At 43.4% G+C, this 20,488-nt stretch overlaps 4 protein-coding genes across 7 annotated transcripts in view; 1 reads left to right on the forward strand and 3 right to left on the reverse strand.

The window, feature by feature from the left end:
- Nucleotides 1–9,122, reverse strand: part of RIGI (RNA sensor RIG-I) — a 65,647-nt gene extending 56,525 nt beyond the window's left edge. The window contains exon 1 of the mRNA XM_087444713.1: nucleotides 9,013–9,122. The gene's annotated coding sequence lies outside the window, so the exon portion shown is untranslated. The remainder of the gene's footprint in view (nucleotides 1–9,012) is intronic.
- TOPORS (TOP1 binding arginine/serine rich protein, E3 ubiquitin ligase) lies at nucleotides 177–9,126 on the reverse strand. 3 transcript variants are annotated; one of them, XM_014786000.2, is made up of 3 exons: nucleotides 9,013–9,126; nucleotides 7,442–7,630; nucleotides 177–3,448 (listed from the first exon to the last, which is right to left on the reverse strand). In XM_014786000.2, exons 1-3 carry the CDS (start codon nucleotides 9,013–9,015, stop codon nucleotides 518–520), a joined length of 3,123 nt encoding a protein of 1,040 aa, XP_014641486.1. In that variant the 5' UTR covers nucleotides 9,016–9,126; the 3' UTR covers nucleotides 177–517. The 3 variants fall into 3 exon arrangements, with proteins under 3 accessions (XP_014641486.1, XP_087300836.1, XP_014641487.1); XM_087444710.1 differs by lacking the exon at nucleotides 9,013–9,126 and adding an exon at nucleotides 7,922–7,977; XM_014786001.2 differs by lacking the exon at nucleotides 7,442–7,630 and having other exon boundaries at nucleotides 9,013–9,092.
- TZMP1 (transition zone microprotein 1) lies at nucleotides 8,267–9,603 on the forward strand. Its single transcript, XM_087444715.1, is given in 3 exon segments — nucleotides 8,267–9,058; nucleotides 9,386–9,473; nucleotides 9,476–9,603. Coding segments are annotated over 3 exon segments (162 nt in total). The 5' UTR covers nucleotides 8,267–9,013; the 3' UTR covers nucleotides 9,505–9,603.
- A 466-nt stretch (nucleotides 9,604–10,069) lies between these two features.
- On the reverse strand, nucleotides 10,070–19,082 carry NDUFB6 (NADH:ubiquinone oxidoreductase subunit B6). Of its 2 annotated transcripts, XM_004428372.3 has the most exons (4): nucleotides 18,802–19,076; nucleotides 16,576–16,668; nucleotides 13,108–13,152; nucleotides 10,070–10,247 (listed from the first exon to the last, which is right to left on the reverse strand). In XM_004428372.3, exons 1-4 carry the CDS (start codon nucleotides 18,979–18,981, stop codon nucleotides 10,179–10,181), a joined length of 387 nt encoding a protein of 128 aa, XP_004428429.1. In that variant the 5' UTR covers nucleotides 18,982–19,076; the 3' UTR covers nucleotides 10,070–10,178. The 2 variants fall into 2 exon arrangements, with proteins under 2 accessions (XP_004428429.1, XP_087300840.1); XM_087444714.1 differs by lacking the exon at nucleotides 16,576–16,668 and having other exon boundaries at nucleotides 18,802–19,082.
- Nucleotides 19,083–20,488: the final 1,406 nt, after the last annotated feature.

Below are 20,488 nucleotides of genomic sequence, written 5' to 3' on the forward strand. Positions count from 1 at the left end.
TGGCAGATGTCAAGATAAATTGTGCAGATTAAAATGCCTCAATTTAACCTGAAGAAATGGTTTTGAATTATACAAATTTTTAAGAAGAAAAATAAAGACTGTCCAAAGGATTCTCCTAGCTTATAACACATTTCCAGAGTAACTCTCAAAAAAAAAATTCAAAAATACTCATTAACTACTTTAAAAATATGTCAATACCATATGGCTTTATGAAATAACTTCTAAAATTTATATTTTTTTTTATTTAAAAAGGATCCCAAGTTTTAAATAAACTGCTAGCAATATCATTTTCTTCACTTAAAAGTGCATATCTCTGAGGGTGGGACATACATACTTTTTGAACAAATAATGATTTTTACAAATTTTTAACACAAAAAAATCACGTAAAATATTTTTAAGGGGGAAGAGAGTTTCCATTTTCACCAAGTCATCTTTAAATAGACTGCAGTAGATGACATTGTTCTGGTTTTTTTTCTTTTTATACCATGAGAATTCTCAATGAGATGCTTTGGCAGTTTTAAGACATATCATGGTCTCTACCAAGAGACACTGACATTAATGATGTCCGTGGAGATGGCAATTGCCTTGACGGCTCAGTTTGAATAGAGACATTACTGGGCTGGTTCTGCAAATCAGAGGCAAAGGTGCTCTCTTCTCTTACATCCAGAGTTTGTTCAACTGAAGCCGCCTGGGGTGGAATATTATCTACAATTTTGTTGGCATTATTCAAGTTGTTATTAAGTGTGGTGATATCACACTCCTTGTCCAGGACACCAAATTCATCTTCTATTGTAACTATATCTTTAGTTTCAAATGTTTCCAAGGAAGGAGCCAAAAACTCACTTCGTAGAGGGCCTTGAGGACCACTACCGTCACATTCTGCATCCTGCTTTACTTCAGAATCTTTATCACTATCACTGTCAATGGTAATTACAACTGGGGACCGTGAAGCATTATCTCCATGGTGTTTCTTATGCTTCTTCTTATGTTTCTTCTTTTTCTTTTTATGATGTCTCATTGTATCAGTAGCTTTTCCTTCATAAACTATCTCCACACTTAAGCTTCGGGTCCTCCTTTTCCTCCTCTTGTGTTTTGTCTCTCTATCTGATGATCGGCTATCTGAAAAACTGTCGCTCTCATTTTTATAGTTTCCATCCGATTTTGATGAAGATTTTTGGTAATGACCTTCCTTTACTTTAGAAGTAAATTCACGAGCTGGTTGAGCCACTTCGTTACCCTCCAGATGTCGTGTTTTGTATTTTCGTTTCCCTCCAGGCTTTTCATTTCTCCCCCGGTCAGGCCCTGTCGATGCAGTCTTTGATCTATTGCTAGACAGGCTCCTTGATCTGTGCCTTTCGTAGTAGTAATATTTCCTTTCACTGTGATTATTTTTTTTCCTAGCATTTGTTCTCTCAGAAAAGGACTGCATTCTAAATTCTGGACTTGAAGATTGTCTGGAATAATGAGCTCTGGACATCGTCCTCCTCCTGTAAGATGATTCGTAGCCATCCCTGTCCTTGTTTCTACTGTAGTAAGTATATTCCCACTTGTATCTGCTTCCATAATTATTTCTTAAATAATAACGGTCTCTATTTCTGCTCCGTGATCTTCTTTTACCATGATCACTGCTCCGAGATCTTGACCTGCTCGTGCTTTCACTACTTAGAGAGAGAGTTTGGCTTTTTCTCGACCAACTGCTATCTCTAGTTCTTGATCTCTTTTTGTCTCTTCTACCTCTGGGCCTGCTACTCTCCCTGCTCCTGGATCGTCTGCTTTTCATTCTTTTCCCATGATGCTTCCTACGATTCTTCTGATCATGCCCACTTCTACTCTGGGAACGTGAATCTGAACTTCTCGATCTTCCCCTTCTTCTGTGTCTATGGTTATATGGGGAATATACTCTGTCTCCTCTGATAGATGAGCTCAGGTCTCTGGGAGAGGACAACGAGGTAGATCGTTTCTCTTCCTTCTTTGATTTGATTCTTGTAGCAGAGTCACAATGACCTTTATTTATTTGCTCATCCTTGCCAAGGACAGAGCGTGGAGAGGAACATCTACTAACATCACTATCACCAGAACTGTAAGACTGCTCTTGTTCTTGTGTCTTCACCGTCTCCATTTTCTCATAGGAGCCTAACTCCTCAGAATCAGAGGACAGTTCCACAAGTTCTGGGGTCCTCTCAGCTAGTGGTTTGACAAACCCAACAATGACACAATTATCCGAAGAAGAATCACTGTCATTATTTAGGTCCTCATTGGTTTGTACTTGTATCTGAGACGTGGCTCTTCCTGTTACAAGTTCCTCATCGGAACTGTCAGAAGTATTTAAAAGGGAAGACATGGCAGCGTGCACCTGCTCTGAGCTTGAGTAAGACGGCCCTGGAGTTTCATCATCCCATGGTGCCTGACTTACAGTGGCTACATTAATATCCAGCTCATGGGTCTCAGCTTCATCGGGAGATATTGTTATGACCGAAGAATCAGAATGGCTACCTTCTTCATATGAAGGAGCAGGGCAATCATAATTGGCATGCTGGTCAAAGGCTGCCATGTTAAAAGGCGATCGAGCAAAACTGATAAATTCATGTATAAAATGCTCAGTCCGATTCAGTAAAAATGGCCTTAAATCAGACACAAATGCCTGACTCTCCAAGTCATAGCGAGTAACATTACTCATGATGATGTGCTGGACGATATTCACTAAAGACCCATGAGCTCCAAAAAGAACCGTAAGTTCACGTTTCAACCAGGGGACTAATCTGTGAAGGCAAGCGGGATTTCTGCGGAAAAATTCAGCTGAAATATCCCTGTATCGACCACCATCTTCAATATTTCTAACGCGAGCACCAGCGCGGTAGAGAGTTCGTCTAAAATTAATAATATCCTGTTCTTGAATTTTCCGCAAAGATCTTTCATCTGCAGTAGGTGGCCTCCTTATTGCAAACTGTCTCACAAATTGAGGAATTTCACCATCTCGAGGTCTTGTGGAAATGCCTAACCCTTCAAAGAGTACTCCACTATCTGGGGGAGTCGTTGTTCTTCTACTCATGGTACTACTGGGTGAATAAACAGAAGCACCTCGGTCCCTTGTCATAGTTGTACGATAGCGGAATCGCGGAACATCAGGGGTGGCAAAAGAACCATTATATGAAGGCCTTAGGACATACTCCTTGAAGTCATCTTCTGCCCTCACAGAATGGAAAATAGAATCAAAGGGCTGTTTACACAGTGGACATTCGGCTTTGTTTTTTGACCACTCCTGCACACAGCGAAAACAGAACTTATGTAAACAGCGATCTAAGTACGACACATTATCAAATCTATCCAAGCATATAGGACACTTAGAATCGGGAGATGCATCAGCTGGGACTGTCTGTTGCAATTTGCTAGTGCCAGCTTTAGGTGAAAAGTTGTCCATTTTAAATTCCTTAGTGGCTGATGCCATTATCTGTAAAAGGGAAAAAAATATATCAGTAACCTGATAAAAGAGGAATGACTAAACCTGAAACAAATGCAAACAGTGACTTGCTTTCAGTCCCCTTCCCTTATCTCTTCCCACACGGACCCCAGAATCTTAAAGATTAGTGTTGTTTTCTTTATCAGTTTATACTGGCCCATAACTTATAAAATAAATTTGCCAGAGCTGAAATCTAGTATGCATTACATTTTGGCCTTGTTATCTTATAAAATCCCTCTTTAGCTGCATTTTATACTAATCATTTTGTATATATTAAATATTAGTGTCTTCCTTAATGTTTTCCTGGGCCTATTTTTCATCCTTCTCCACCTCCTGTCACAGGAGGTCCCATCACTAGTCAACTGCGGTCAAGTCAGTCAAAGAACAGAACTGTAATTTCCTAAACAGTAGACTCATTGGCCCTACCAAGCTCTAACAAAAACAAACAAAACCCGCAACAGAAATCTATGGTTGTGAAATTTAAGTATTTCCTCGTAGATCAAATTAAACTTGCTCATCTAAGGCATCTTGGCTTTCTCAGAGCCATAACTTAATACGGAATCAATTAATACTAAAGAAGTCTCTTCAGGGGGTGCAAATATTCTAGTCTTCTATTTTCTAGAGTGGAAATGCAAAAATCACCACTGCCCTTAAGCAAAATAGTAAAATCATAAATATATAATACTAATTGCTTTTTTGTTAATATATTTAAACTCTGAAATCTTAATATTGCATAAATTTCTCAGCATTTCCCCCTAATTTCTTTATTCTCCTACTCAGTGCATTAGGGGAAGGAGTGAAGAGTGGAAAGGGAACTGGAGAAGTTATCAGAAGACCTGGATTGAGGATCAGTTTCACCTAAAACTAACTCTGTAAACTGGAGAAAGCCATATTAACTCTGGACTTTAGTGTGCCTCTCTACATAATAAAGGAATTATCAGACTTTGAACAAAGACTGGTGAATTTCAAGTTAATACATCTTATCTTAATTTGCTTCTTTGGAAGATAGAATTTTAGTGTTTATTAAACATTTCCAGTTCACATAAAAATTCCAACCCAGAATGAATTTATTAAAGGAAATTATTAGGTAGTAAACTTGAAGTTCAAATAAAATAAAACCTCAAATAAGTATGATTTTTAAAAAATGGAATCTTAGTCTTCCCTTCCCTAATTTTATAAGCCTGTTAACCACTTTGACAGCACAAGTCTAAAGAACGACCAGTAATATCATCCATAGTAGGTAAAAAGGACAAATTAAGAGTTGTTTTGTATTTCTACACAGGAATCTCTTTAGCTACAAAGAATGATACTCATCAGAAACATCAAACAATGGCAATGAATATAAACCATCAAATAAGGAATTCAGTCCTTCAAAATCATCACTAAATACTAAAATTAAAATATTTGCTAAGATACAAATAAAGTCGAATTACCATATGACCCAGCAATTCCACACTTATCTATCCAAGAGAAATGAAAACATATGTCCACACAAAATCTTATAAGTGAATATTCATAGCAGCATTTGTCATAATAGCTCAAAGGTGGAAATAACCCAATGTCCGTCAGCTGATGAATGGATGAATGAAATGTGGTATAGCCATACAATGGAATATTTGGCAATAAAAAGGAATGAAGTACTGATACATGCTACAACACAGATGAATGTTCTCATTATGCTGAATGGAAAAAAAATCAGTCACAAAAGACCACATGTTGTATGATGCCATTTATACGAAATGTCCAGACCAGATAAACCTATAGATGGAAAGTAGATTGGTGGTTCCCAGGAGACAGGGGGAGGGATTATAATGTTTCTTTCCAGGATGATGAAAATGTCCAATTAGATTATAGTCGCACAACTCCGTAAATACATTAAAAAACCATTGGATTATATACTTTAAACAAGTGAACTTTATGGATGGAATGTAAATTATATCTTAAAACAAATTAAGGCATAAAACAGTGATGGCTAGGACAGATTAAGGTTTGTAAGTTTGTAGGAGGGGTTCGAGGTTTAAGTAGCAAAAGTGAAACCGATGGTAGATTTAGGGCTTCAGGTTCTAGAAGAAGCCTGTAATAAAGGTTTCTCAATCCTGGCACTCTAGGAATTAGGACTCCAAATTAATTTCCCCATAGAGAAGATTAACCAGTTCTTCTGATCCCATTTCCTTAACTGTCTCCCAAATTCTAAATGAAGTTTACCACCTTTAGGATAAATGATTAAACCAAACCTTCCCTTCCCCAAATCTTCAAATCTGTTGGCTTTTAACAAGAATAAGAACCCTCTGTGTCACACTTTGGGGGAATCTCAGATAATCAACAACCATACATATCTGGGGAAAACGGATGGGGGAGGGGGACCCATTCCCAGAAGAATCAGGAGGCTGGAGTCTAAATTAGACCACAGACTGGACATTTAAAAAACTTCACAGTGATATAAACAAAGGAGGAATGCTCTGCAGAATTAAATATTTTATAAAGCCAGACTTCCTGTAAAAGTCATCTTCTGTGGCATTCCTTAAATTATCGCTGTCTATAAAATTTAATCACTAGCTGATTACATTTGGGGGAGTGGTGTTAACTCTAATGCAGAGCCAGGGCTGAGAATCAAAACCACTTATTAGTGGTGTGATCTGGAGAAAGTTACTTAATTTCTCAAAACCTTATTATTTTCTCAATTCTAAAAATGGGTAAAGTAAGAGTACCCACCCGAAAAGGTGGTTGTGTGAAGGGATATATTCCACATAAATGCTTAGCATAGTGCTCGGTGCACAGTAAGGACTTAATACTGTTTCCCTATGTTATGTGAAAATAAAGTTAATTTTGGTCGTTTCCATCATCCATAACTGATTATAAAGGCCCAGAAAGAGAACAGTCAACAACAATCACATAATCTGCATACTTAATACAATTATTACCCTTAATATACCTAGGTAAAGTGGCTAATAAGGGTTCACAAGAGGATGAACACCCCGAAACATTAAAAATAATCTGGGTCTTCCCTCTTCTGACGTTAAAGAAATCACTGTATCTCTCTGAACTGCAACTTAATCACCAATTCCAAAAGATCATAACGAAGTGACAGGATCTATTGACCAGATCCTATAAAATTTAATTCCAATTCCAACAATTAAAAGAATTGCCTGGGAACCACTGCCCTCTAAAGCCACTCATTCCAGATAAGCATGTTGTTCTAGCTGACTGTACAGCTTTACATGTCACGTGTCTCAGAACAAACATAAAAACCCAACTCCCACCACTATTAACTTATATCTTGGGTAGCTCTTTCTTAATTTATCTTAAAAAATCTTGAAAATTACCTACCAAAAATCCTATTCACTTTTCCTCTTAAATCACTGTTCGCCTCATCTCAGTACCTCCCTCTTCCAGTCTAGGAATCAGCAGCCCTTGAGGAAGGCTGCGCCGACTCGAGGGACGAAGAAGGCACAGGCAGGGGAGCCCAGCCCACTGTGTGACACCGCACAGACAACTCCAGGAGGCGCGGCGGGAGTCGCTTCCTTTGGTTGAGAACCGGTCAGGATCTACGCTAAGCACCACGTGCATTACATAATCACAACGAACTAAAATACTGTTGTTCCCATTTCACAGATGGGCTCGGCGAGATCAGGGGACCTGGCCAAGCTCACGGCTCGGAAAGCGGCGAGGCCACGAGTCAGACGTGAACGTTTTGTGTTGGCTTCTTCCCCGGAGACCAAGTTCTTTCCAGTACTCGGCCGGGCTCGCGCCCCTCGCAGCGCTGCTTGGAGCCGCCGCCGGCGCCCGCCCACCGCACGAATCCACAGGTGCGCCACCGCAGCGCCCGCGCGGCCGGACCCCTGCCCGCCGCGGCCCGCACGGCCCGGGCCCAGACCGCAGCTCCCTCGGCCCGGGCCCGGCCCCGGCCCCGGGCCCGCCGCAGGGGGAGCTCCGGCTCGCCCGGCCCCGCCGACCCCGCGCCCCATTGTTCCCCACCCCGCTCACCTCGGAGGATGCAGGCGCAGGCCTGGCTGGGGGGCCCGTGGCAAGCTCCCGGCGGCCCAGGAGGCTCGGTCGGTGGCGGCACGAGCCGCGGAGGCGTACCCGGCGACTTCGCCGCCGGCCCTCGGCAGCGGGCGCGGGCGCTTCACCCTCCTCGCGAGACAGCGGAGACCCCGGCGGCTGCTGCGACCCCTGTGACGTAAAGCGCTCATCACCAATGGCAGCTTGGGGGCGGCGGCGGAAAGCGAAACCCGCCCCGCAGCCGCCGGCGCGTCAAAACACAGCCCCGGCCGGCGTGACGCATGCGCGGCGAGAGGGCGCCCGCCCCGAGCCCGGCCCTTCCCCCACCGCGCCCGCCGTTCCTGGAACGAGAGCGACGTGACCCCGGGGGCAGAAGTCACCAGCCTCACCGTAATTCTTGTTACTGTTAACCGCCGGGGGTGGGGGGACGGGGGCACCACTTAATGTTCGCCCCTCACTTACCCGGAAAACGCGCAACTAGCTCGGTGTCAGTTCCACCTCACCAAACTCCGCGAGAAATTAGTGAAATTACGTCTCGGGTGTAGAGGAAGGAACGGGGCGACACGGGAGGAAAGTGACGCTACCTCCGCTGCACAGCTGGGAAATAACACCGGGATTCGAATGGAATCCACAGCCAGAGCCCAACCAGTGTCCCACAGTCTCCAGAGTCCTCCATCGGGGAGACACGGGGACACCTAAGAAGGGGCCGTGACCTCTCGCCCAAACGGAGCGCGTCTTCCCTAACGGCCGCCTCCGCCCGCCCCGCGATCTGGGGCGGACCTCGCCGAGCGCGGACACGGACGCCGGAGCCGGGGCGGCCCCGTCCCTCCGCGGGCCTGCGCGCGAGCGCCCGGCGTCCGGAGCTGGACTTCGTGCCAAACCGCCGTGCCTCCTGACACGCGCCCCCGTGCTGGCGTCTGTCAGCGGCAAACGCCCGGCCGACACCGGCTGACTGGCAGGGCGCCCGTGCCGGCACTTCTCAGAAGCATCTGGGCCTCAGCGAGCCAGCGTCCTCAGACCTGCGTTCCCTGAGGACCGGCTCGGTCAGCGCGCTTCCCACGACTCGCCACTCGCGAGGAAGTGGCGGGGCTTCGTGTTAACCGTGCCCGAGATGCATGTGCGAACCTCTGTATGTTATGGGGTACATGCGGGGGAGACGTCACTGCGTCCACGGTACCCGCCGCTGTCACGTTTAAAACGCGGACTGCTTCCTCAAGCTTCCACTACACGCGACGGCACGTTAGCCCGCATTCATCTGCACTGCAGCTGGAGGAAGACCGGTTGACGGCGCACGCCTCTCTCTCCAGGCGGCAGAAAAGCCGATTCCAACGTCTTTCCTCGCAGCGCTCCCCGCGTCCCTGAAAGGCGGGCTGGGCCCGATCACGTGACCGCCCACCCCGGGCGGAAGCAGCCGCCGCGAAGCCGGGCCGCGCGGCCGGAGGCGAGGGGGCGGGCGCTGTGCCCGGCTGAAAGATGGCCGCCGCCGCCCGGCTGCCGCCGCCCCGCAGGTTCGCCTAGGCCTGCAGCGCCCGCCGCCCGCCGCCGCCGCTTACCATGAGGCCGGTGAGTCGCCGCACGCTGGACTGGATCTACTCAGCGGTAGGTGCGGGTCGGCGGGGCTCCACGGCGTCCACGCCCCGGGCCCGCGGGCGGAGGGGTGCCTATTCCTTCAGCGCCCAGAAATTCTAAAATCCATTCCTGAATGAAGCGTTTTACTCGCTCCCCTCGGCCCCGCCTCTTCCTGGAGGACACGCTCTTCCGCTCCTTACGTAAGGGCTGCTCGGAGCCCGCGCTCCGGAACCCGGCCTGCGCCGGCTTGTAATTCCCACCCTAGCAACGTACGCGGCGGCCCGGGGGCGCGGGGCGGGGCGTGCCGCTCCCGAGACGAGGTTTTTTTGCTTTCACTTCCCCGCTTGTTTCTCTTAGTTGCTGCTCGCGGTTGTGTTACTCTCCTGGGGATACGTCATCTATGCATCGACAGTAGCTGCACGGCGACAGCTAAGGAAGGAATACCCAAAGTCTTCGGGATGAACGAAAATTTGTAATTCCTCTGGATATCATTCTATGCAAATACAGTTCTTTACCTCGTGCTTATCTGACGTGTGTCTAGATGTAAAATCCTCAATACAAAGCTTCCAACTTTATTTTTGTATACGGTCTTTTATAATAGCTACTCACATACCAGTTTTTCAAATAGTTAGAGATTTGTCTTTTACACTGTCATATATAACAAAACAAAACAACCTAGAGCTGACAGCCTTTGAGTATCAGATCATAGATGGATTGCCATGCTTTTCAATGTAGAGTTTCTAAAATATTTTTTAAATGCCTCAGAAAGCCTTTTTTAAAAACAAAGCGTGTGGAATTTGTTCTTCTGTTTGTTTATTGCAGCATTTCATTCTGTTGCATACCTTCACATCAGACTAGATTAAGTACTGTGTAAGAAAAAAATCTATCTTGTAACTAAATACTTTTCTATATCCTGTTTTCCAAGTCAAGAATGGCCAGAAAAAGTAGGTGATTGCTTCTATCATTTTTTAGCGTGCCCAGTTTTTACTTATTGTCAAATAATTCAGTCTCAAGTGTTTGGGAAGAAACAGACAACACATATCTGAGAGTAAACTTTATTAAAGTTACTTTTCCAGAAAATATATTCAGTAAATGTGGTAATGTAGGAACAAACTTGGGCTGATACACCTTTGAAATTTTAAAGTAATCTTCAATGATGTTGCTCAGGAAAGTCTTTCATTGGTGGAATTACTTCTCCAGTCTCCAGAATTGTATCACCCTAGAAAAACAAAGATGCATTAGGAGAAAAATTTTGTCTGCAGAGGTGACAATTCCACTTGGTCAGACCTCATGTGGAAAATCCAGTTCAGCTCTGGCACTCACACTTTAAAAGGGACTTAGACCAAGTAGGGGTTGTCTGAAGAGGAGCAACCAGTATACAAAATCTTAAGGAATATGTAAAAGAATAGGGGAAGTTTCACTCAAACAAAAGGACCAGAAAGGACATGAAAGTTGTCTTTACAAAGTGATAAAGGGATAATCTCTATTTTGCATGGCCCCAAGAAACAGGACAGGCCCTGGAAAGAAGTTGCAGGGAAACATCTTCAGTTCAATATGAGGAGGAAATGTATTCCCAGCAACTGAATGGGTTGGGCAATCACCAGTTTACCATTTGGCTCAGATTTTAGAGACAGAATGCAAACTTTCCCTGGGCAGCTGGTTCAGGTGTCTTTTCAAATCTAGACAGAGTGTGTGTAGTAGAAAAGGCATGGGCTTTGGACACACAACCATGTGGTGAGAATCCTAGAACCTCCACTGACAAGCTGTATAATTTTAGGCCAATTACTTAGCTTTAATTTCAGCTTTCTGTTTAAGATAGCAGGTTCTGTCAGCCTGACAGCCTGTGAATGACTGAGTAGAGTAGAATTACCCTCATCCCCACCTCTGCCATTCCTGACCTGGTACTCAGGACTGTGACCTGAGAAAATAAACTTGTATTAAGTTTAAGCCATTATACATTTGGGGGAAAATTGGTTACCACAGCTAGCATTATCCTAACACAGAAATTAGTAACTTGAAGTGGTACTGATGCTGCTGTAATAAAAATTGAACCACATGGCACTGGCTTAGCAGTCTGGTGGCAAGGACACTGGCATTGGAGGCTAAAAGATGGAAACAAAAGGCAGTGATGACTTGGAAGCACTCTGTCTAATGAACTTGAGGTTCTAGGAGAAGTAACTGAAAAAAAGTTATAGCATGTGTTTACTACCGGCTGCCTTGGGAATGTACTTAAGAAACATGAGCTCAGGCAAGAAGTGGCTGATTTCAGAGGAGAAATAAAAATGGAGAGAATCCAAAAATTGGGGACCTTGCAATACTGGAAAATCAGATTGATTGTTTCTGAATCTCCAAACAGTAAGAGTTAACACGAGATTCTGAGAAATGTCCAATAAAACTCAGTACTAACAGAGGGATCAGCTCTATGGCAAAGATCACACTGAAGGGAAGGGAACCTCTGCATCGTCTGTTTCAGGTGGCCTCCACATAGCTGCCACTGAGTTGAGAGAGGCAGTTGCGTAAGGACAAAGAAATAAGAGAACTTGGTAACTGTATAGAAAGCCCAGACACTGGCACGTGGGACTGACTAGAAGCAAACAGAGTAGACTCCTACCAAGTATTTTTCTTTCTATACCTACCAAATGGTGTGGAAACTAGATGGCTAAAGAAACCAAACATATAGACAACAAAAGCCTGTGAATGTCTGAGCTTAAAACCCGCTCTGGCACTCAACCTTCTGTGAGCAGGAGGCAGACTCTGAAGTCTGTACAACCCTAAGGAGGACATGCTTGCAGCACTTATTTTAGATGGGGTCCCCTGAGACGTCCAGCCCTCTCTCCCTACCCTGATCTTGGAAGCTTCATGTTCCAGGTGGCGTAATTATGAGATTGAGGAGGACTGATCCACACTGGTCTGTGATGTCAATAGGAAATAAACCTTTGTCTTGTTAAGCCCCTGAGATTTGGGGGTTTGTTCCTGTCTATCCTATTCTAATTAATGTCTGTATAAATGAGCATTCTTTCCTCAAAAGGGTCAATGGTACAGAGATAGGAAAGAACCACAGTGGCAAAAAATACAGAAGTAGGAGAAATGCTATGGAATCACTATGTGGTCTTCTATAGAGAGCCCTCCTTCTTTTCCTTTGAACAGTAATGGCAAAATAAATAAACAGATATATAAACGGAAGAATAAATGAATTACCCAACTGGTGAAACCAGCAAGATAATTTCCTATTTTGAGACTACCTAGACCCTGACACACATGAATTATACACAATGAAATACAGAAAAAATCCCCTATTTCCTAAAGCAGAGCTCCAACTGGAAGGGTTAGCCAATTTTGGTTGTTCTCCCTGAAATTCCCTTCTGTTACAGTAGATAATGGATTATTTGACTATGTCATTTGATTGAAGCAAAAATCAACACTGAGTTTTGTGTTTTAAAATTACACAACTTAGAGATTGATAGCAGTTCAGTATCTGTGACTAGAAGCAGGACAAGAACACAGCAGGTCTGTTACTATGCTAAACAATAACCTCACAAACAGTAAAAACTCCAACTGACTACTGAGTAATCTTTTAATCTGAAAAGACTCATTTTAAATTGGGATAATAGCTTACACATTCCTAATATGAAACTTAAAGCACACATGAACAGATTTGAATTCACAGATGGAGAGGTTAAGGTCAAATTGCCATAAAAAATGATCTGGAAATAACACCAGAGGAATGCAGTTGCTGTCACTCTGCTCAGGTGTCTGCTTAGGCTAGGGCCCTAAGTCCTTACCCAACATGAAATAGGGCACCGGTAAAAAGCTGTTGGTACCTTCCATTCACTTGAGGACAACAAAGGTCACACGACAAGTTTTACAGCCAAGTTGAAAAGAAATGTGCCACTTCCCATTTTCAGCTGTGATTGCTACCTCACACTAGTTCCTCCTTTTTTTTTCCCACAAGAATACACAAAACAGGCATGTAAACTGACAGCGAAAAGAAGGGAACATTTTAGTCAAAAACACTTGAGAAGGGAAAGGAGAGAGAAAATAATGAACAAAAGAAAAACCAGAGACAGTTTAAGACTTACTGGAAATATTCTGGGCTTCCTGTCAACAATGGCATATGGTTTTGTCTGCAATAAAAGTAATGCTCTGTTAATTATGGTTTTAGAATTTCTCCTAAAAGTAGATCATATCCCAAAGTTTTAACTTAAGTCCAAAACTTTCACCGAACTCCAAACTCATACATCCAACTTTTACTCAAGATCTCTGCCTAGCTATCAAATAGGCATCTCAAACCTAACCAGGTCCAACACAACCTCCCCTAGCCCCAAATTCTTCCCTATCTCGGTAAATGATGCTTTCGTTCTCCCCTTTACGAAGGCGAAAACACCAAAACCTTGACTCCTCAGCAGACCCTGTTGTTTCCACCTTGAGATTACATCCTGAATCTAACCGCTTCCCAGCACCTCTAGTGCTACCACCCTTGTCCAGGCCTCCACCGTTTTTCACCTGCTAGTCTCCCTGCTTCCATGCGTGCCCTCCCCTCCCACAGTCTGTTCTCCACTGCAGGCAACAACATGTTAGAGGGAATTTCCTGAGAGCCCCAAACTATTCTGGTTATTTGTTTCACTCTCCTTTCAGCAGGCTAACAAAGCAAATCTCAGCTGGATTATCTACAATGTGTTAGGCAGTCCCTAACTTATATTTTGTTTTCTACCTTGAAATAATTTTAAACTTACAGAAAGTTGCAAGAATTGTAAAAATAACTTTTTTATTGAATCCCTTCATAGTAAATTGCTGACTGGTTTATTACTTTAGTGTGTATTTCCTACAAATAAGGACAATATTCTTAATATAATCACAATACAGCCATCAAGATCAGGAAATTAACCTTGATACATTACTACCTTCTATCTAGTCTAAAGAATCCATTCAAATTTTACCAATTGTCTCAATAATTGTTTAGAGTTCTCAGAAAATCCCCTCTTACGTGACTTGTTCTCTATTGCATAAGATCTTTAAAAGTCTGACACCAATGCTATCTTTGTTCTTTTCACTAGCACTTAGATTATGCCATTAATCAAGAATTGCATTTAGTTGACATGTCTCTCTAGTTTTCTTCAGTCTGGAACAAATCATCAGGTCATTCTTTAACTTTCATGATCTTGACACTTTTGAAAGTAACAAGCCAATTATTATATAGAAAAGTCCCTCAGTTTGGGTTTGTCTTATGTTTCCTCATGATTAGATTCAGGTTATGCATTTTCAGCAGGAATATCGCAAAATTGATGCTCTTTCTTCTTACTGCATCCTATCAAGTATTTCACAATTTCAGTTTGTCCCATTATTAGTAATGTTAATTTAGATTTCTTGATTAAGGTGGTGTCTGCCAGGTTTCTCCACTACAAAGTTAATCTTTTTCCCTTTGTAACAAATACGTTGAAGTTAGTTATTCTGAGATTAATCTTAGCATCTTTTTTCTTTTTAAAGATTGTATTTATTTTATTTTTTCCCCCCAAAGCCCCAATAGATAGTTGTATGTCATAGCTGCACATCCTTCTAGTTGCTGTATGTGGGACTCGGCCTCAGGATGGACGGAGAAGTAGTGCCTCGGTGTGCACCCGGGATCCGAACCCGGGCCACCAGCATCGGAGCGCACGCACTTAACCACCAAGCCACGGGGCCGGCCCGATCTTAGCATCTTTTGATGTTCCTTGGCTAAATAAAATATTACTATGATGATTCTCAAATGGCGACTCTTCTATCTTTCCTTGTCCATTTATTATTTAGCAATCTATTGTACAAAAAGCTGTCTCTTCTACCCATTAATTTATATGAGTATGGACTCATGGATTTGCATATTTATTTATTCAGTTGGCTATCATCTATTACTATGATTATTTATTTTGATGCTCAAACTGTCTCAATGGGAGTCCTTTTAAGCTGACTCGGTGTCCTTTTGATAAATCTCCATTTCTTTGAACACTTCTTTACTTTCTGGCACAACAAGCTCATCTTGTATTTTCCCTGCCCTAGTCCTAGAATTGGCCATTTCTCCAAGGAGCTCTGGATCCTTTCAGCAGAGAATTGTATTTACAAAATAAGACCAGGCTGCTAGATGTGCTAATTACCACAGGTGGCACTGCTCCCAGGCCCTGGCAGTGGACAGAGCTATGGAATATCTACATTTACATCTGTTTTTATTTATCAATACATATTAAAAACCCTGAGTTCACACCAATATTTCCAGTTCCATTCCACTACCACAGGGTTTTCTCCTTTCCATATGTGTAACTCCCTTTTCCAACAGTGAGAATCCTGGGTCCCATTATCATCAATACCTGTACTGATTTCATCAATCTTCCTGTATATAACCAATTTCACCACCACACTCCAATATAAATAACCTCCTCACCTCACACAGGTTTGACATCTTACTCTGGGTTGCGACCTCTATCACTGCCCCAAACCATCCTTTTTCCAGATGTCCTCCTCCCCTCGCTCAGGTTCCAATATCCTACAGCAGGTTGCTGCCACTGCAGCTCTCCAAACAGGTGTACTCACCAAACCCTGCCACCCACCCAGTAACCCACTCAGGATCTAACCCACCTCATTGGATACAAGAATGTCCTCCTCACTCTGTTTGGCTTACAACACTCCATGCTGGGCAGCCAGCACTGCAACTCCTTCCATGCCACTCCCTGAAATGCACTCCTTCCTCACCCTGCCTGGACTCCAGCACTCTATCCCAGGCTATCCCTAGCCTTTAAAATACAGCAACTGGCTCAGTTCAATCACCCCACGCAAGATCTTTCAGTGAAAAAGTTCCACTTTTGGACATCCTGGATTCAAAGAAAGAAAGTTGTCAAAAATCAGATCGAATGAAGGAAAAGACAATGGGATAATGACAAAGATAACCTTTGTCTATTCAAATTTTATCTTAGATCTACGCTCAAAAAAAGGAACAGAAATTCTTTTCTCCTTTCCTTCTCACGACCCAGAGTTTACACTAGTATTATTAGGTCAACTACATTCTGATCATTTAAACACTCTGTATGAGAAAATGCGTTTAAAATTGTAAGCAAGTAGAGCCGGCGCCGCGGCGGTTAGCGGTTAAGTGTGCGCGCTCCGCTGCTGGCGGCCCAGGTTCAGATGCCCGGAGCGCACCGATGCACCGCTTGTCAGGCCATGCTGTGGTAGCGTCCCACAAAAAGTGGAGGAAGATCGGCACGGATGTTAGCTTAGGGCCAGTCTTCCTCAGCAAAAAAAGAGGAGGATTGGCATCGATGTTAGCTCAGGGGTGATCTTCCTCACAAAAAATAAAAAATAAAAAATTGTAAGCAAGTAATATAAAGACTAACTTTTTGAAAAGTCATACATTACTTAAGTTTCATTAAACTTTTTACCTAAAAGGATTCGGAGTAGTTCAAAATCAGTTATAAGTGGCAGACTATTTCCACTAAGTAAAGCAGAGTAAGGCGTATTCACACAGGAAATAATTTTGTACAATATTAAAAATAAATTCGGAAAAACACATACTTAAAAATACTTACATTCACATGATATTTGACATAATAATGAATAATCCAAACAGGTATAAGTACATGAGTAAAAGCAAAGATACTGTGTCGGTATGTCTTATAGAGCTGGGGAAAAAAAACATATGCAAAATGAACAGATATCCCATTTTTTATGTTGTAGCAGAGAAAAAAGCATCAATGATATAACAATGTCGTGATTACTTTAAAATCTCTAAATGCTACATATTTCCTTACAGTCTATAGTTAACCTCACTCATTCGAATATTTTTACTAAACATTGGGCCTGCTAGGGGATACCTACAGAGTTCAGAGCAAACGAGGCTTAAGTAGCATTTTGCAAGACTATAGTAAGGCATTTATAGATATATGTTTTTAAAAAAAGACTTCTAACAATATCCTTATAAGTTTGTTAAAACTAAAACAACGCATAAATAATGAAAGAATACTTTTAATCTATTTAACCAGAGTAATCGAACCTACAGAATTTTTCAGGTAAAGTCATTTCCCTAATTTATCAGTTTCACATAGCCACAGTCAACACCACTTGTACCATTCTAGGTGTAAGGCACACATCCTTGAGCACACCAATGCTGGAAAAAGAATGTTTTTCATACAGGGACAGGGTGTTACAAGCTCACTGTGAGATGCCTTCACATACACTATTTTAAAAGAGAAAGGCAACAGAGAACTGAAAATGAAACTTCTCCATGGCAGCCAATTTGACTGAAACACATCTATCCTTTCAGGGAAAGGACAACCTAGATTCTCAGTGTTTTAACAGGTATAATTATGGAAGAAAAAACTCAAGGTAAGGTGAGACAGATTTCAACAAATGATTATTTACTTTCTTAGATCACTGGCTGAAGGGTGGGATGTCAACTTTCAACCAGTAACTGCCAAAATCCACAAATGTCAGGGATAAAAGGGGAGAAGAGGGTTGAATTAGAGTTTAATTTTACCACCACAAATTTTACCACTTAAATAAGGATCTGACACTACTTCCGCAGAAAAATTTGCACCAGGCTTTGTAGCACAGTAGGAAAGTAGATACACATGGATTTCAATGTGAACTCCTTCAATTCCTAGCTCTGTGACCACCGGTAAACCACTAAATTTTTGTAGGCCTCAGTTTCCACACATTTAAAAGGAGGATTAGGGTCCTGGCCCTGTAGTCTAGTGGTTAAGTTCAGTGGGCTCTGCTTCGGGGGCCCAGGTTCACAGGTTCGGATCCCGGGCATGGACCTACACCACTCAGCCATGCTGTGGGGGCAAACTACATACAAAATAGAGGAAGACTGGCACAGGTGTTAGCTCAGGGCTAACCTTCCTCAGCAAAAAATATAATTTTTTTTTAAAATGAGGATTAGGAATAGTTTCCACCTGATAAAAGAATTAAAGCAACAGGTATAAAACCCTCAGCAAAGTGCCAGGCACAAAGTAAGCACCCAAGCATTACTTATTAGTATTACCATTATTATTAGCCAATGCTGTAGCTAATTGAAAGCAATTCTGAGGTGCAGTGTTCATCACCCATAACTGATGTGATTTAATTAATGACCTCAAGAAAATATCCAGAGACCAGAAAATAAAGGCAGCTCTTGAATGAGTGATTTTCTGCAAAGTCCAGGAATGGCGTTCTTAAATGAAATGGCGTTAAAAGTCCACAGTGGTAGTCTGGAAAGGTGGCTCTCGGATCTGACTCATGAGGCACACGGATAGGCCCCGGTTTTTCACCATGATCACAGGGGGCTGTACGGCCAGCTAGGGGCTTGCTGTGCCTTCTGGTAGTCGCGTATAGGGTAAGTTGGTCTTCATAACCTCAACCTTAAAAATCAGACAAGTGTCCCCAAATACCAAAATCACAGAATTGTAGCCCTAGTGAATCCTTGGCTATCATCCTGGGGGAAGATCTCTACAGTCAAAAGAGAACGAAGCGTACGGCGTCTGCAAAACCCAAGCAAAGACTCGCCTCCTCGTCACATGACAGCAAAAGGGCATGGCTCTCCCAAGGCCACACATGCTCCTGGCTCCCGACCCCCAGCCCAGGACTCCTGGGACACGACAGCGTCCCCACTAAACCTCAGTCTCGGCTGCACCTGCTTCTCCCTCGGGGAACACCCAGGCCCTGCGGGCGCAGAGCCTCAGTCCCCGGCGGGGCTCCAAGGAGCAGGCGTCCAGCAGCCAGGCTGGGGGTCGCACGGGGGGTGTGTATGGGGCCGGGGGAGGCCCGTCACTCACCACGTTCTTCCAGGGGGCCCTGTCCTGCAAAAACTTATTCCAGAATTCCTCCACCGGCCACATCCTCCGCGGGGGCAGCAGCGGCTCCCGGGGGCTCAGCTCCTGGTCCTTCAGCCATCGCCGCCTCAGCTCTCGCAGCTGCTGCAGCCGCAGCTTCTCATCTGGCGTGTACCCAGACATGTCGCCGCCGGTACCCAGGGCGAAGGACACGGCGCGCCCCCCGCACGAGGGTCTTGTCACTTAAGCGCGCTCCCGCTCCGCAAAGCGACCTTGGGGGGGGGGGGGCACCCGGGAACGGCGCGCGGTTATGACGTCAACTCTGGTCCCGCCCCCCGCGGCGGCTCCAATCCCCGCGTCGCGGCCAGGCATGCGCAAAGCCCTGCAGCCCGCTGCGTCGGTCCAGGTTGCGGCCAAGCCGGTGCGGGGAGCGCTTGGGTTGTGGGATAAGCCGGGAAGCGACGGATAAGAAGAAAGTACGAAAGGTCAGAGGACTGGAGGTTCTGTTAAGGAAGAAGAACTGGTGTTCTGGAAGCTGGGAGGATGAGAATCAGTGATTCATTAAGTGTGATGGCCAAATGCAGAATTCGTCACTTGCCTCTCCCACCTTGAAATTCCTTTTCCCATGACCTAAAGTCTGCGGAGACACCTGCATCCAAGTTTAAATCCCAGCCGTGTCAGTGACTGGCGCAATGACCTTGAGCAGCTGCCTCAGCCTCTTCCTTCATGTGTACCGCGGAAGTAAAAAGAGTCGCTTGGTGTCTCGCAGAATTTCATAGCCTCGTTCACACTGTGACCCAGCAATCCCACTTCTAGGACTCTATCCTAAAGGTAGAGTGGTCAAAATATGAAAGGAATCTGCACGACTATTCACTGCAGCACTATTTATAATAAAATACTGGAAGGTACTCCAAAATTTCTCAACAGAGGACTATTTGAGTAAATTATGGTACCATAACGCAGTGAAGTGCTCTGTATACAGCTGTGGAGTGATCTCCAGAATATATCGTCAAGTGAAGAATGCTAAGTGGAGAAAAGTGTATTTAGTATGCTACCTTTTACCCAAAAAGAGGAGGGTGGTAGTAATATTAAATGTATATACATGTTTGCTTAAATTTTAAAAATAAAGGAAAAGAAAACTATTGATTTTTTTTAAATGTTACCTATGAGGGAGGAAGGGAATAGGATAGAGGAGGCAGGGATAGAAGCTAAACTTCTCTGAATATATCTTATTTCATAGATTTGACTCTAGAACCATGTAACCTTTTTATAACATTATGATTCAAAATTAAATTTACAAAAAGCAGCCTCTAAAAATCAAAAGTAAAAACACATGGATCTAACTGATCTGCTTGGTGGCATAATATTGAAAACACACCATTTCAAGTAACTTTAAACCATCAAAATTACTGTACATTCATAGAGAAATATACCTCAAAGACAAAATGAACTGCAAAAATAGAAAATCTTAAGCTGTTTTAAGTAAGCATATTGTTGGTAGTGATGGTAGTGGGGGTATTGTTATACGAAACTGAAAAGAAACTTTTATGCTGGGGTTTTTGTTATGGGAGATAGGAGATACAAATGTAAATTGTATGAGTTTAAGTAAAATCTATGTAGTTCTGAATTTGGATAGGAAGAATCGGTATCAACTCATGATGTATTTTATATTTAAATATATTTATCATTT

The sequence above is a fragment of the Ceratotherium simum genome, chromosome 20 (assembly GCF_057802395.1).
Source record: "Ceratotherium simum simum isolate JZ-2026a chromosome 20, ASM5780239v1, whole genome shotgun sequence".
NCBI lineage: Eukaryota > Metazoa > Chordata > Mammalia > Perissodactyla > Rhinocerotidae > Ceratotherium > Ceratotherium simum.

Excerpts from the sequence above, each read along its gene's own strand:
- TOPORS (XM_014786000.2), bottom strand. Across the intron at positions 3,449-7,441 it reads CTGCGCCTGCATCCTCCGAG|ATAATGGCATCAGCCACTAA; the intron begins GTGAGCGGGGTG and ends TCCCTTTTACAG.
- NDUFB6 (XM_004428372.3), bottom strand. The coding sequence starts at position 18,981 with ATGTCTGGGTACACGCCAGATGAGAAGCTGCGGCTGCAGCAGCTGCGA. Across the intron at positions 16,669-18,801 it reads GGGCCCCCTGGAAGAACGTG|CTCTATAAGACATACCGACA; the intron begins GTGAGTGACGGG and ends TTTTTTCCCCAG. Across the intron at positions 13,153-16,575 it reads ATGTCAAATATCATGTGAAT|ACAAAACCATATGCCATTGT; the intron begins GTAAGTATTTTT and ends CTTTTATTGCAG.